Source organism: Squalius cephalus (assembly GCF_949319135.1).
Source record: "Squalius cephalus genome assembly, chromosome: 23".
Classification (NCBI taxonomy): domain Eukaryota; kingdom Metazoa; phylum Chordata; class Actinopteri; order Cypriniformes; family Leuciscidae; genus Squalius; species Squalius cephalus.
In genome coordinates this window covers 883,004-899,149 of record NC_137144.1, presented here as the reverse complement: position 1 = coordinate 899,149, position 16,146 = coordinate 883,004, and the positions used below count along the sequence as shown (strand labels likewise).

General features: G+C 44.8%; 2 protein-coding genes across 5 annotated transcripts in view; one reads left to right on the top strand and one right to left on the bottom strand.

Annotated features, from left to right (window-relative positions):
• LOC307151144 (endonuclease domain-containing 1 protein-like) overlaps positions 1 to 16,146 on the bottom strand; it is a 244,755-nt gene that overhangs the window by 122,162 nt on the left and 106,447 nt on the right. The gene's annotated exons all lie outside the window — the stretch shown is intronic.
• Positions 3,020 to 16,146, top strand: part of ano1b (anoctamin 1, calcium activated chloride channel b) — a 59,094-nt gene continuing 45,967 nt past the window's right edge. For 2 of the 4 annotated variants that reach the window (XM_079858995.1, XM_079858993.1), the window contains exons 1-2: positions 12,594 to 12,806; positions 15,583 to 15,900. In XM_079858995.1, the coding sequence (XP_079715121.1) occupies positions 12,708 to 12,806; positions 15,583 to 15,900 (417 nt within the window). In that variant the 5' untranslated portion in view covers positions 12,594 to 12,707. Of the gene's footprint in view, positions 3,168 to 5,292; positions 5,455 to 12,593; positions 12,807 to 15,582; positions 15,901 to 16,146 lie in introns of those variants that run through there. The other 2 variants (XM_079858992.1, XM_079858994.1) reach the window with 2 other exon arrangements.

Here is a 16,146-nt window from a genome sequence, read left to right as displayed (position 1 = left end):
GTTATCTCAGTAAGATGATCATGAGTCCACACTGCGCCTCAGGAGAAAGCCTGCAGTCTGTAGAGCACTACACGGGCGAAGGCCTTCCCGGTGAGACTCCGGACAGACGTAGCCGTCGCTGCGATCCCGCTTGTTCCCGCATGTCCCTCTTCACCCTCTGTCTGCTGAATACTGTGAATTCAGACATCATACTCTTTCATATACTGTTCGCCCACTATATAGTGAAGGAATGTCATTTGGGATACGGCCTGTGGCTCTCTCTGCTCAGTTTCTAACCATAAGCTTCTATAAAAACTTGATAAAAACTGAACTGATAATCTTCCACGGCTTTGACAGCATGCTTACTTAACTTTGTCATAAAGAAATTTGGAATATTTTATATTATCTGTGTAAAACTGCAGTGTGATCATGTTAAATACAGATGCTTTAACCGTCCAAATGTTTGAGGTCAGTCTTTAAATGCTTTTGAAAGACATTAATACTTTTATCCATCAAGCACATATTAAATTGATCAGATGTGAGAGTATCACATTTATAATGTTACAAAACATTTATATTTCTTTTGAACTTTTTATTCATCAGAGAATCCTGAAAAATAAAATGTATCACAGTTTCCACAAAATCTGAAGCAGAACAACTGTTTTCAACATTGATAATAATCATAAATGTTTCTTGATCATCAAATCCTCATATTAGAGAGATTTCTGAAGGATCATGTGACACTGAAGACTGGAGTAATGATGCTGAACATTCAGCTTTGATCACAGGAATAAATTACACTTTACTGTATATTCACATAGAAAACTGCTGATTTACACTGGAATAATATTTCACTGTTTTACTGTATTTATGATGAAATAAATGCAGCCTTGGTGAGCAGAAGAGACTTTTCAGAAACATTTTTAAAAAATCGTATAGACTCCAGACTTGTTAACAGAAGTGAACATATCAGAAGAAAACATTAACATCCCTGCATTTAAAAGACCTGAGAGTCAGATCTTACACACTGAAGATGTTGAAATGATCAGAGATGAGAATATGCCAGTTTTCAGGAGTGTGTGTAAACACTGCCATCTAGTGTCGTCAGCTGGAGAATACAGACACACACTGAGTAATGAGGAACCGGTTCAGCTCTACACTCTTACACACACCAGTGCACTGCAGTATAAACCCTTCACTAGTGAGGGTCAAATCAGGCGTTCTCAATACAAAGAGGGTTTCGATACTATATATATTAAAGTCATTAATGTTGCTCGGGAGTCCTACAGTGTCCAGTAATGCATGCTTATTAATATTCATGAGCCGAGCCTTCACCATATTCTAATTAGAACGCTGATTCTAATTCCCAGAGAGAGAGACTGCCGAGTAAATAAAGCATGTTAGCTCAGGTGAAGTGTTCAAGTGCTCATTCATATCCATAAAGTCCATAATCCTGGAAGACTGCAGCCGGATGTGAGTTTGTGAGTTTCAAACATTTATTTGATTTGCCATAATCTAATCAAGAAAAGCTTAAAGGTGAACTCTCGGGGTCCAGTGTAACTGTGTACTTTACACATGTGAAAGGTTTTCTTCTTAGTTAGCAGCTGTAATAGAGCGAGTGGACTGAGGGTCTTTAAGGGCAGATGCTCCTCAGCGTGGACTGAACATCATCCGGACGCTTTAACGAGAGTTCCAGCTCAACATGCGATGATGTCCTTCCCACGGTCCCGTTCATCCAGGGTCACATCTCTGAGGAGCTCATGAGGAGCGGCACACACACACATTCAGAACAACACTGTCAGATCACACACACACACACACACACACACACACACACACACACACACACACACACACACACACACACATTCAGAACAACACATCATACTGTCAGATCACACACACACACACACACATTCAGAACAACACATCATACTGTCAGATCACACACACACACACACACACACATTCAGAACAACACATCATACTGTCAGATCACACACACACACACACACACACATTCAGAACAACACATCATACTGTCAGATCACACACACACACACTCACATTCAGAACAACACATCATACTGTCAGATCACACACACACACACACACATTCAGAACAACACATCATACTGTCAGATCACACACACACACACACACACACACACATTCAGAACAACACATCATACTGTCACATCACACACACACACACACACACACACACACACACACACACACACACACACACACACACACACATTCATAACAACACACCATACTGTCAGATCACACACACACACACACACACACACACACACACACACACACACACACACACACACACACACACACACACACACACACATTCAGAACAACACATCATACTGTCAGATCACACACACACACACACACACACACACACATACATATCAACACATCATACTGTCAGATCACACACTCACACACACACACACACACACTCACACACACACACACACACACACACACACACATACATTCATAACAACACATCATACTGTCAGATCACACACACACACACACACACACACACACATTCATAACAACACATCATACTGTCAGATCACACACACTTTCATGACAACACATCATACTGTCAGATCACACACACACACACACACACACACACACACACATGCACACACACACACACACACACACACACACACATTCATAACAACACTGTCAGATCACACACACACACACACACACACACACACACATTCATAACAACACTGTCAGATCACACACACACACACACACACACACACACACATTCATAACAACACTGTCAGATCTCACACACACACACACACACACACACATAACAACACTGTCAGATCTCTCACACACACACACACACACACACACACACATTCATAACAACACTGTCAGATCACACACGCACGCACACACACACACACACACACACATATACACACAGACACAGATAGATAGATAGATAGATAGATAGATAGATAGATAGATAGATAGATAGATAGATAGATAGATAGATAGATAGATAGATAGATAGAGAGGCGCGCGCGCTCTGGAGGAAGGCTGTCGCGCGCTCTTAAGAAGCGCGTGAAGAGCGCGCGCTACAGTGATGTTTCCTCGCGCGGACCCGCTTCACCTGTTTGTCTGAGGTACTTTTGAAATATACTCTTATGCAAATATGCTAAACGTTTAAACTGCCCATTCTAAGTGAGTTTTGTAACTTTTCATTTTTTCTTCTTCTTCTTTATTACACAAATAAAGTAGCACACCGAAATGCTTGGCAAGAATTTAAATAATAGGCTTTACACAATTTAAAACTAAGTTGTTGTGGATATTTTGCATTTCACTTCAGTTTGATTTATAACAGGACGAGTCTTCTCAAATCAGCATCAGGTTTTTTTACGGTTGTTTATTTGATTTAGCTGGTAATATTGGTTGTAATATATGTTTCCTCGTCTGAGGATATGAAGGATGAAGCTGATGTCTTTCTCGAGACTCAGTGTGAAGCTTTACGACACAGAACGCGTTTAAACGAGTGTTATATCTTCCGGGTCTGTGTCACTTTGTTTAAATGTTGTATTTACTTGCAAACTCTTAGTCTCTATGACAGGGTTGAAACGACTTGATTGAATGTAACATTTCACATTTTTTGATCAGTTCACAGTTTTATTGCAAAATCAGTATCACAAAGCTGTCACTACTTATATAGAGACTTATTAATTGAAAATGATATTTGTCAAACAGACTGAGATTTGGTTCTGGCTAGAAGCTCTTATTTAATGATCTTGTTCGCTCTCTAAGAGTCGCATCGGGGAAACATGATGATCTGTGTTGAATGATGATCTGAGGTTAAATCACTCTGATATGAAAGACATTTCTGCTACAAACTTCATTTTGCAATGAGACCCTTGTGAATAACAACATGCACTGATTACTTTTAAATGTGCTTAAAAGTGCCTTAAGTTAAAAGTATAAAAACTGTACTTGCAGATCTATATTAAAGGGATACTCCACTTTAAAATGAAAATTCTGTCATCATATACTCACCCTCATGTTGTTTCAAACCTGTATGAATTTCTTTCTTCTGCTGAACAGGAAGGAAGATATTTAGAAGAATATCAGTAACCAGACAGTTTTAGATACCATTGACTTCCATAGTAGGAAAAAAATATACTATGGAAGTCAATGGGACTGTCTGGTTACTGACATTCTTCTAAATATCTTCCTTCCTGTTCAGCAGAAGAAAGAAATTCATACAGGTTTGAAACAACATGAGGGTGAGTATATGATGACAACATTTTCATTTTAAAGTGAACTATTCCTTTAATGAAATGAATGTTAAGTGAACTTAAAGAGAGTACACTTTCATGTTTCTGCACACTTTAAAAAAAGTTCACTTTGTGATATTAATTTAATATTTAAAATATGCATTATTTCCATAATAAGTGCTCCTGCTAATACTGTCTTTATTACTGATTTAAAGTGCCTAACTGTCAGAAATACAGAATCCCTGTTGCAAAAATGGAGGGTAATGTTTTATTAGTTTGTTAACATTATTACAATACTCTTCATTTCGTCAGAAAAAGTCAAACAAAAAAAGAGATTAAAAAATCAAGAACCGTCTCAGCGGTGCTAAACATCGCGGCAAACACCACAGTCCTGCTCTTAGTTCTTCGACTCATTAAAGCCGGAGAACATTATGGCAAACAACATGGCCAGGACTTTTGATGCTGTTCCCTTTAAAGAATTAAGAAACGCCACTGAATAAAGTTTCTCATTCAAACTCATGTTAAATTGACTCTTTGGCTCAATGTTTTCAGGTTTCAATCAAGTAGCTCGGTCAAAAAGGGCAAATGAATTTCACTGCTTGTTGCATGTAATTGATTATGTCCATGTTAATGTGTTTGGTCTCGGTGGACTAGATCTGCTGTTGATTATTATTGCTGCTACTGCTAATTGATACACAGACATGTAAGGTATGAACTATTGACCTAAGTTTATTTTATTATGAAAAATATTCTGCACACTAAGGAAAAAATGTTTCTTTTAATAATTCTTTAGCAAACAAAAATTGTTCTTCTATGGCATTTTCCGAGAAAACACATTTTTAAGCTTTATTTTAAAGAATATATTAGACAATAAAGACAACTAACTGGCAGTTCTATTTATTTCTTTTTCTTTTTAACATGTGTATTATACTCGGGTGGAATTCGTAATTTTGTAGCTGTGATTTGGTGATGTTTACCTGTATTTCATGTTGTTTTTCGTCTACAGGTTAAACTCTGATCCACAATCTTCTGGAATTCAGTTCTGGAAACACAAACAGCCATCATGAACAATGAACTGTTCCCTTCTGTACCGATCACAGACAAGCAAATGAACATCGTCAGTATCAAAGCCATAGAGGATATTGGTTATGATCTTCAAGATTCTATAGTAAGTTTGTTTTTAAGTCTTAACTTCTTACTTTGATGCTCAAAATGATGTCCGGTATGCAAGACAACACAGCACTTGTCTCATAAACATTAAAGGTCTCTCTGAAAAAAGATGACATAATGGAATAAACAATTAAAAAGATCATTGCGAGATTTATCTCACAATTCTGATGTTTTTCTCAGAATTGCGAGTTTATATCTCACAATTCTGACCCTTTTCTGCACTTCCAAGTTTATATGTAAACTCAGAATTGCAAGATATAAACTCAAAATTGTGAGAAATAGTAAAAATTGTAAGGTATGACCTAGCAATTGCAAAAAATAAAGTTAACTGAATTAAAAGAATTGTGAGATATAAAGTCAGAATTGCAAGAAAAAAGTTGCAAGAATTGCGAGATATTGTCATGGGTTGTGTGTACTCTAAAAACAAGATGCGTGATGCAGAATAAATGATAAAGATACGTTTAATTACACACCAAGACCATAAAACACTACAAACATCGTTACATTGATGAAGCAGAACACTGAACTTACATGGGGGCTAAAAAAACAATGGAGGGATAAGCCAGGGAGGAGATGAGGGAGGAACCAGAGGATGACCCAGAGCAAAGCCAAGATGAAGGCCCACGGCAGAACTGAGCCAGGAGCCCGACCAACTGAGGTGATAATGTGAATGGTGAAGACCCAGGTGGAGCTGAGGAGACGTAGATCCAGGGTGACAAGGAAGGTATGGATTACCCAGGTGGAACCGCAGGCACGCTTGACCTAGGTGGAGACATGGGCTTGGCAGACTGGGGCAGAGCCAGTGTGACTGAGGCCAATGTCAGAACCGGGGGGAAGGAGGAGACCTGTGGAGAAAGAGGTGTCGAGTGTCGTGGTGCAGCTGGAGATGCGGTAGTCCGAAGCAGAGCCACAGTGATGATAGACCAAGTTGGAGCCAGAGGCGGGACCATCCTCGCTGAAGAAGGCTTAGAGCTGGACGGGACCATCCTCAATGAAGAATACCTGGAGCTGGACGGAACCAACCTCAATGAAGGACACTTGGAGCTGGACGGGACCATCCATGATGAAGGACACTTGGAGCTGGACGGGACCATCCTTGACGAAGAAGACTTCGAGCTGGACGGGACCATCTAGATGAAGGACACTTGGAGCTGGACGGGACCATCCTCAATGAAGAAGGCTTGGAGCTGGACGGGACCATCCATGATGAAGGAGACTTGGAGCTGGATGGGACCATCCATGATGAAGGACACTTGGAGCTGGATGGGACCATCCATGATGAAGGACACTTGGAGCTGGACGGGACCATCCTTGACGAAGAAGACTTGGAGCTGGACGGGACCATCCATGATGAAGGAGGCTTGGAGCTGGATGGACCATCCATGATGAAGGACCCTTGGAGCTGGATGGGACCATCCATGATGAAGGACACTTGGAGCTGGACGGGACCATCCATGATGAAGGACACTTGGAGCTGGACGGGACCATCCATGATGAAGGACACTTGGAGCTGGACGGGACCATCCTTGACGAAGAAGACTTCGAGCTGGACGGGACCATCTAGATGAAGGACACTTGGAGCTGGACGGGACCATCCTCAATGAAGAAGGCTTGGAGCTGGACGGGACCATCCATGATGAAGGAGACTTGGAGCTGGATGGGACCATCCATGATGAAGGACACTTGGAGCTGGATGGGACCATCCATGATGAAGGACACTTGGAGCTGGACGGGACCATCCTTGACGAAGAAGACTTGGAGCTGGACGGGACCATCCATGATGAAGGAGGCTTGGAGCTGGATGGACCATCCATGATGAAGGACCCTTGGAGCTGGATGGGACCATCCATGATGAAGGACACTTGGAGCTGGACGGGACCATCCATGATGAAGGACACTTGGAGCTGGACGGGACCATCCTCGATGAAGAAGGCTTGGAGCTGGACGGGACCATCCTCGATGAAGGAGGCTTGGAGCTGGACGGGACCATCCTTGATGAAGAAGACTTGGAGCTGGACGGGACCATCCTCGCTGAAAAAGGCTTAGAGCTGGATGGGACAGACCTCGATGAAGGACACTTGGAGCTGGATGGGACCATCCATGATGAAGGACACTTGGAGCTGGACGGGACCATCCTTGACGAAGAAGACTTCGAGCTGGACGGGACCATCCATGATGAAGGACACTTGGAGCTGGACGGGACCATCCATGATGAAGGACATGAAGGACACTTGGAGCTGGATGGGACCATCCATGATGAAGGACACTTGGAGCTGGACGGGACCATCCTCGACGAAGAAGACTTGGAGCTGGACGGGACCATCCTCGATGAAGGAGACTTGGAGCTGGACGGGACCATCCATGATGAAGGACACTTGGAGCTGGATGGGACCAATCTCGATGAAAGAGACTTGGAGCTGGACAGGACCATCCTTGATGAAGGAGACTTGGAGCTGGATGGGACCATCCATGATGAAGGAGACTTGGAGCTGGACGGGACCATCCTTGACGAAGAAGACTTGGAGCTGGACGGGACCATCCATGATGAAGGACACTTGGAGCTGGACGGGACCATCCATGATGAAGGACACTTGGAGCTGGACGGGACCATCCATGATGAAGGAGACTTGGAGCTGGACGGGACCATCCTTGATGAAAGAGACTTGGAGCTGGACGGGACCATCCTCAATGAAGGAGACTTGGAGCTGGACGGGACCATCCTCAATGAAGGAGACTTGGAGCTGGACGGGACCATCCTCGATGAAGGAGACTTGGAGCTGGACGGGACCATCCTCGATGAAGGAGATTTGGAGCTGGACTGGACCATCCATGATGAAGGAGGCTTGGAGCTGGACGGGACCATACTCGATGAAGGAGATTTGGAGCTGGACGGGACCATCCATGATGAAGGACACTTGGAGCTGGATGGGACCATCCATGAAGAAGGAGACTTGGAGCTGGATGGGACCAACCTCGATGAAAGAGACTTGGAGCTGGACGGGACCATCCATGATGAAGGACGCTTGGAGCTGGACGGGACCATCCATGATGAAGGAGACTTGGAGCTGGATGGGACCAACCTCGATGAAAGAGACTTGGAGCTGGATGGGACCATCCTCGATGAAGGAGACTTGGAGCTGGACGGGACCATCCATGACGAAGAAGACTTGGAGCTGGACGGGACCATCCAGGATGAAGGACACTTGGAGCTGGACGGGACCATCCTCGATGAAGAAGGCTTGGAGCTGGACGGGACCATCCTCGATGAAGAAGGCTTGGAGCTGGACGGGACCATCCTTGATGAAGGAGACTTGGAGCTGGACGGGACCATCCATGATGAAGGAGGCTTGGAGCTGGACGGGACCAACCTCGATGAAAGAGACTTGGAGCTGGACGGGACCATCCTTGATGAAGGAGACTTGGAGCTGGACGGGACCATCCTTGACGAAGAAGACTTGGAGCTGGATGGGACCATCCTTGATGAAGGACACTTGGAGCTGGACGGGACCATCCTCGATGAAGAAGGCTTGGAGCTGGACGGGACCATCCTTGATGAAGGAGACTTGGAGCTGGACGGGACCTTCCTTGATGAAGGACACTTGGAGCTGGACGGGACCATCCTCGATGAAGAAGGCATGGAGCTGGACGGGACCATCCTTGATGAAGGAGACCTGGAGCTGGACGGGACCATCCATGATGAAGGAGACTTGGAGCTGGACGGGACCATCCATGATGAGGGAGGCTTGGAGATGGACGGGACCATACTCGATGAAGGAGATTTGGAGCTGGACGGGACCATCCATGATGAAGGACACTTGGAGCTGGACGGGACCATCCTTGATGAAGGAGACTTGGAGCTGGACGGGACCATCCATGATGAAGAACACTTGGAGCTGGACGGACCATCCTCGATGAAGGAGACTTGGAGCTGGACGGGACCATCCATGATAAAGGACACTTGGAGCTGGACGGGACCATCCATGATGAAGAAGACTTGGAGCTGGACGGGACCATCCATGATGAAGGACACTTGGAGCTGGACGGGACCATCCTTGATGAAGGACACTTGGAGCTGGACGGGACCATCCATGATGAAGAAGACTTGGAGCTGGATGGGACCATCCTTGATGAAAGAGACTTGGAGCTGGACGGGACCATCCATGATGAAGGAGACTTGGAGCTGGACGGGACCATCCTTGATCAAAGAGACTTGGAGCTGGACGAGACCATCCTCGATGAAGGAGACTTGGAGCTGGACGGGACCATCCATGATGAAGGACACTTGGAGCTGGACGGGACCATCCTCGCTGAAGGAGACTTGGAGCTGGACGGGACCATCCTCGATGAAGGAGACTTGGAGCTGGATGGGACCATCCATGATGAAGGAGACTTGGAGCTGGACGGGACCATCCTTGATGAAAGAGACTTGGAGCTGGACGGGACCATCCTTGATGAAGGAGACTTGGAGCTGGACGGGACCATCCATGATGAAGGACACTTGGAGCTGGACGGGACCATCCTCGCTGAAGGAGACTTGGAGCTGGACGGGACCATCCTCGATGAAGGAGACTTGGAGCTGGACGGGACCATCCTTGATGAAAGAGACTTGGAGCTGGACGGGACCATCCATGATGAAGGACACTTGGAGCTGGATGGGACCATCCTTGATGAAGGAGACTTGGAGCTGGACGGGACCATCCATGATGAAGGACACTTGGAGCTGGACGGACCATCCTCGATGAAGGAGACTTGGAGCTGGACGGGACCATCCATGATAAAGGACACTTGGAGCTGGACGGGACCATCCATGATGAAGAAGACTTGGAGCTGGACAGTACCATCCTTGATGAAGGAGGCTTGGAGCTGGACGGGACCATCCTTGATGAAAGAGACTTGGAGCTGGACGGGACCATCCTTGATGAAAGAGACTTGGAGCTGGACGGGACCATCCATGATGAAGGACACTTGGAGCTGGACGGGACCATCCTTGATGAAGGACACTTGGAGCTGGACGGGACCATCCATGATGAAGAAGACTTGGAGCTGGATGGGACCATCCTTGATGAAAGAGACTTGGAGCTGGACGGGACCATCCATGATGAAGGAGACTTGGAGCTGGACGGGACCATCCTTGATGAAAGAGACTTGGAGCTGGACGAGACCATCCTCGATGAAGGAGACTTGGAGCTGGACGGGACCATCCATGATGAAGGACACTTGGAGCTGGACGGGACCATCCTCGCTGAAGGAGACTTGGAGCTGGACGGGACCATCCTCGATGAAGGAGACTTGGAGCTGGATGGGACCATCCATGATGAAGGAGACTTGGAGCTGGACGGGACCATCCTTGATGAAAGAGACTTGGAGCTGGACGGGACCATCCTTGATGAAGGAGACTTGGAGCTGGACGGGACCATCCATGATGAAGGACACTTGGAGCTGGACGGGACCATCCTCGCTGAAGGAGACTTGGAGCTGGACGGGACCATCCTCGATGAAGGAGACTTGGAGCTGGACGGGACCATCCTTGATGAAAGAGACTTGGAGCTGGACGAGACCATCCTCGCTGAAGGAGACTTGGAGCTGGACGGGACCATCCTTGATGAAAGAGACTTGGAGCTGGACGAGACCATCCTCGATGAAGGAGACTTGGAGCTGGACGGGACCATCCATGATGAAGAAGACTTGGAGCTGGACGGGACCATCCTTGATGAAAGAGACTTGGAGCTGGACGGGACCATCCATGATGAAGGAGACTTGGAGCTGGACGGTACCATCCTTGATGAAAGAGACTTGGAGCTGGACGGGACCATCCATGATGAAGGAGACTTGGAACTGGACGGTCCATCCTCGATGAAGGAGACTTGGAGCTGGACGGGACCATCCTTGATGAAGGAGACTTGGAACTGGACGGACCATCCTCGATGAAGGACACTTGGAGCTGGACGGGACCAACCATGATGAAGGAGATTTGGAGCTGGACGGGACCATCCTCGATGAAGGAGACTTGGAGCTGGACGGGACCATCCATGATGAAGGAGACTTGGAACTGGACGGACCATCCTCGATGAAGGAGACTTGGAGCTGGACGGGAACATCCATGATGAAGAAGACTTGGAGCTGGACGGGACCATCCTTGATGAAATAGACTTGGAGCTGGACGGGACCATCCATGATGAAGGAGACTTGGAGCTGGACGGGACCATCCATGATGAAGGAGACTTGGAACTGGACGGTCCATCCTCGATGAAGGAGACTTGGAGCTGGACGGGACCATCCATGATGAAGGACACTTGGAGCTGGACGGGACCAACCATGATGAAGGAGATTTGGAGCTGGACGGGACCATCCATGATGAAGGAGACTTGGAGCTGGACCGGACCATCCTTGATGAAGGACACTTGGAGCTGGACGGGACCATCCATGATGAAGGACACTTGGAGCTGGACGGGACCATCCTTGACGAAGAAGACTTCGAGCTGGACGGGACCATCCATGATGAAGGACACTTGGAGCTGGACGGGACCATCCTCAATGAAGAAGGCTTGGAGCTGGACGGGACCATCCTCGATGAAGGAGACTTGGAGCTGGACGGGACCATCCATGATGAAGGAGACTTGGAACTGGACGGACCATCCTCGATGAAGGAGACTTGGAGCTGGACCGGACCATCCTTGATGAAGGACACTTGGAGCTGGACGGGACCAGTGGAGACTGTAGGTCTTGCAACATGGCGTAATCCAGCTCATCACATAACAATAATTCAGTGGGGACCCTGCTAATAGCACGAACCTCAGTGAAGGGAGTGTGGGCGAGACAAGACATGAAGATGTAAAGTCAGAATTGTGAGGGAAAAAGTCAGAATTGTGAGATAAAAAGTCGCAATTACCTTTTTTATTTTTTAATCCATGGCGGAAACAAGTTTCCGTATTACAGAGATTTTACAAAGGTAAAAACAACATACCCAGCTATGTTGACATAATTCGGAAAGTCCCCTTTCCATAGACTAAGCGGACTTCTGACCAGCAGCCGTGTGTGAGAGTGAGGGCATCTTGGAGGCTTTGATGTATGGCTTTATAGTTGAATCTAATATTAGCTCCTCTCACTCCTCTCACTCCTCTCAAGTAACAACAGGGATCAGTTGGTGACCTGCGGCTTGCTTCAATCTGAAAGACAGAAAGAAACAGACAGACAGAGAACAGTGTTGAAGATTAAGGGAGTGTGAGAACAGGTTCTTACTGGGATTGGGAGATGGATTTAACCGAGAAAGAAAGTGGTGTCTCTCAACCGCAGACTGCCTGCAAGCAAGCACACTTCTTAAGGGACGTGCTCTTCCATGGCAAATTTCAGGTGCGTGTGGCTTGTGTTAGTGATTATTCAGGAAGTTTTAGGACTTTTATACCCCATATTTATAATGCATATGCAATATCTGCGATTAATAATGACTATTATTGCTACATGATCTATATGTACATGAAGTACATATAGATCAATAAGTACAGTAAATGAGCATGTGCTAGATCTATATGGTCTAATGCGTTTGATCCTAAAATATGAGCGCATGTCCCCATAAGATGAAGGGGGGTGCCAGAGGAAATCCTACACCCCATAACACAGTCAGCAGTTGCTGGATCGGTTGCTGTCGCTCCACAAAAAAAGCTGACCTCATAAATTAGGACTTCAAAAAATATTTTCAATCTAAGATTACTGTCGCATAGTGAGTTTGTGCTGAGCGCATTTACGGGGAACACATCAGAACTAGTCACAGTGCAACAGAAACCGGCTTACTGGACTTCATTGTCAATGTTATATATAACTGTCATATTATTAGTTATTAATTGTGGTTCCCATAGATGTAATAAGAGCCGGTAGTTGACAGCCTCAAGTTCAAGGTAACTCGTGTCGAACATGATTTAACAGTGCATTAGCGGCTGCATGTCAAACATGACTCAGATCCTTTCATTACGGGAGCTGAACTAAGATCAACACATTCACCAACATCTCCAGTAGTTTGATCTCCAGCACTGGAATAGTGTGGCCAAACATGGACATTTCATGTTGAGAAGTTCTGAAACATTACTGGGTCTTTAGTGGTCATAATTATGGCTTTCACAAAAGGTAATATTAAACTGCTCAGAGATGAATGAATATGCACCTAAGAGCGTTGTGCTCCTCCATCTGTTGTTAAGATTATCTAGTTGTGTTGAACCTCACATTGCTGGTTAACACCAGTTGGTATATTCAAAGATCATCCTTGCATTGTGCAGTATTACTCAGGACTACCATATTCTTCTGGATAGAAGGAGGAGGAGAGAGAAAGGCAGTCATTTAGCACAGAGTCACTGTTTATATGTTGTTTGTTTCCGTAAAATATATATTCATGTGAAATTATTTTCATAATTGAGAATATATTTATTTGGCAGATCAGAAAAGGCCAAAATAGAGTTGGACCTTTTTTTTTTTTGCCAGGAATTTATTACGGTACCAGTCAAAAGATTGGAACAATTCTGTTGTTAAAATGCTTCTGTAAGAAGTTTCTTCTGCTCAATTTATTTGGTCAAAATAATACAGTAAAAACAGTAATAGTGTTTCAGATAGCTGTATTTTCACATGATCCTTCAGAAATCATTCTAATATGCTGATTTGCTGCTCAGTGATCAGTTGTTATTGGTGCTTAATTATTAATAATGATCAATGTTGAAATAGTTTTTGCTGCTTCATATTTTTGTATAAACCGTGATATATATTTACAGGATTCAAAAGAACAGCATTTATTCTAAATAGAAATCTTTTGGTAACAATATAAATGTCTTTACTGTCACTTTGTTGTCACTTGTTATTGTTGAATAAAATTATATATATATATATATATATATATATATATATATATATATATATATATATATCCGAGTATATATACCCGGATAAGCAGAAGAAGATGATATGGTATGATATGGTATGGTATATATATATATATATATATATACTCCAAACTTTTGAATGGTTGTGTTTCACAGTTTCCACAAAAATAAATAAATAAATAAAAAATATTTTCACATAGAAAACAGTTATTTTAACTGAATAATAATATTGAGCGCATATTTAAAATGAAAGTAAACATTTTTAAAAATCTTAATTATTCCAATCATTTCACTGGTAGTGCTGAGTGTCTTATGAAAGCATTTAATGATTTTGTATTCTTTGTTATTGTGTACATTTTCAACTTCAAAAATGAATTACCATCATTTATATTGTGTCCCTGTTGCCTTTGATTGACCTAAGAAAACAACATCTGGTTTAGTTGCAAATATAAGTGGTGTTTATATCCTATCATTTTACAGGCTTCTCAACAATGCTTATGTTAGTAAATACACACTAATCTCGTACACACTAGAGAGATTAAATAACACTAACACACTGTAGATCAGCTCTGAAATGTCTTCTGCAGCGTTAGAAACATTTACATCACACTGATCACATGAGATCTGCTCAATACACATTTGTCAATGTCCTTCAGTTTGTTTTAATGGTAAAGATCCTGTCCGATACAACAGAAAACTCAAACATTGTCACATTTTAGAATAACAGTAAATACACAGAAAAAAAACGTCTTTGAAACAATTTTCACTGAGAAATTGCTAAATTTCACAAATAACTCCAAAGAAATTTCAAGTAACACACTGAATTAAACGAGAAAGTGTTTTATTGTAAAACGCTCTACATCATTCTCATACGTGCATTATTTGACAAACACTGTGAAAATGATTTTTCAGATGAGTAATGAACAAAAACACGTGAACACTTTCTGCTGACTCTCAACATTCACTCTTTCTTTTCATTCAACATCCACTGCAACGGTGCCTTTAGTTTGGCAAAGAATATGATAATAAGCCAGAGTTTATATTTGTCGGCGAACTTCTTCCAAGCGTTTCCGCAGAAGCCTTGAGATCATGAAGTGTGTCCAAAGCTTCATCATATGCTGATCTGAGCTCAGGACAATGAGGTGTACGAACACTTAGAGCTGCTGTGTTGGGTCAGATGCTGCGATCTTGACCTTTGACTGGCCACTGCAGTCACACACACACACACACACACACTCATGTTCTGGCCTCCTCTCTCCTCTCAGCTCCTGAAGTCTCTCACTCCTGAGGAGAACACTCAATGCCGGCAGGGTCTGTTCTTCCAGGACGGCCGGAGACGGGTGGACTATATCCTCACCTACCACATCAAGAAGAGCAGCCGGGCCGGGGGTTCCCGCCTCCGAGACAACGCCTTCACACGCACCCTGAGACGGGGCCGTCCCCCTCCTCCTCCTCCCCCGGCCGACGCCGAGCGGGGCTCGCCCGACCACCAGGAGCACCACGACCAGGACAAGGCCCAGCGCCGGGACGAGTTCGAGAGCGGGCTGCTGGAGATGGGCCTGGAGCTGGAGCGAGACGAGGAGGTACGTGTGTTTGTCCAGGCCCGCTGCACAGGGCTTTTGTCTGCCGCACGTTTGCTTTGTCTTTCGGCTGAGCTCAGCTGTTTCACTTCAGCACAAAACACACATTGTCGTGTCACACAGCACTGACGGCGAGAGCCGAGACTGACACACTTGCAGCTGCTCGTTCGGGGGGTCTGCTGTGGTCAGGCGGTCCTGAATGCTGATTGGTCAGTAAAGCAGTCCAGCCATGCTGACATACCGTTACTG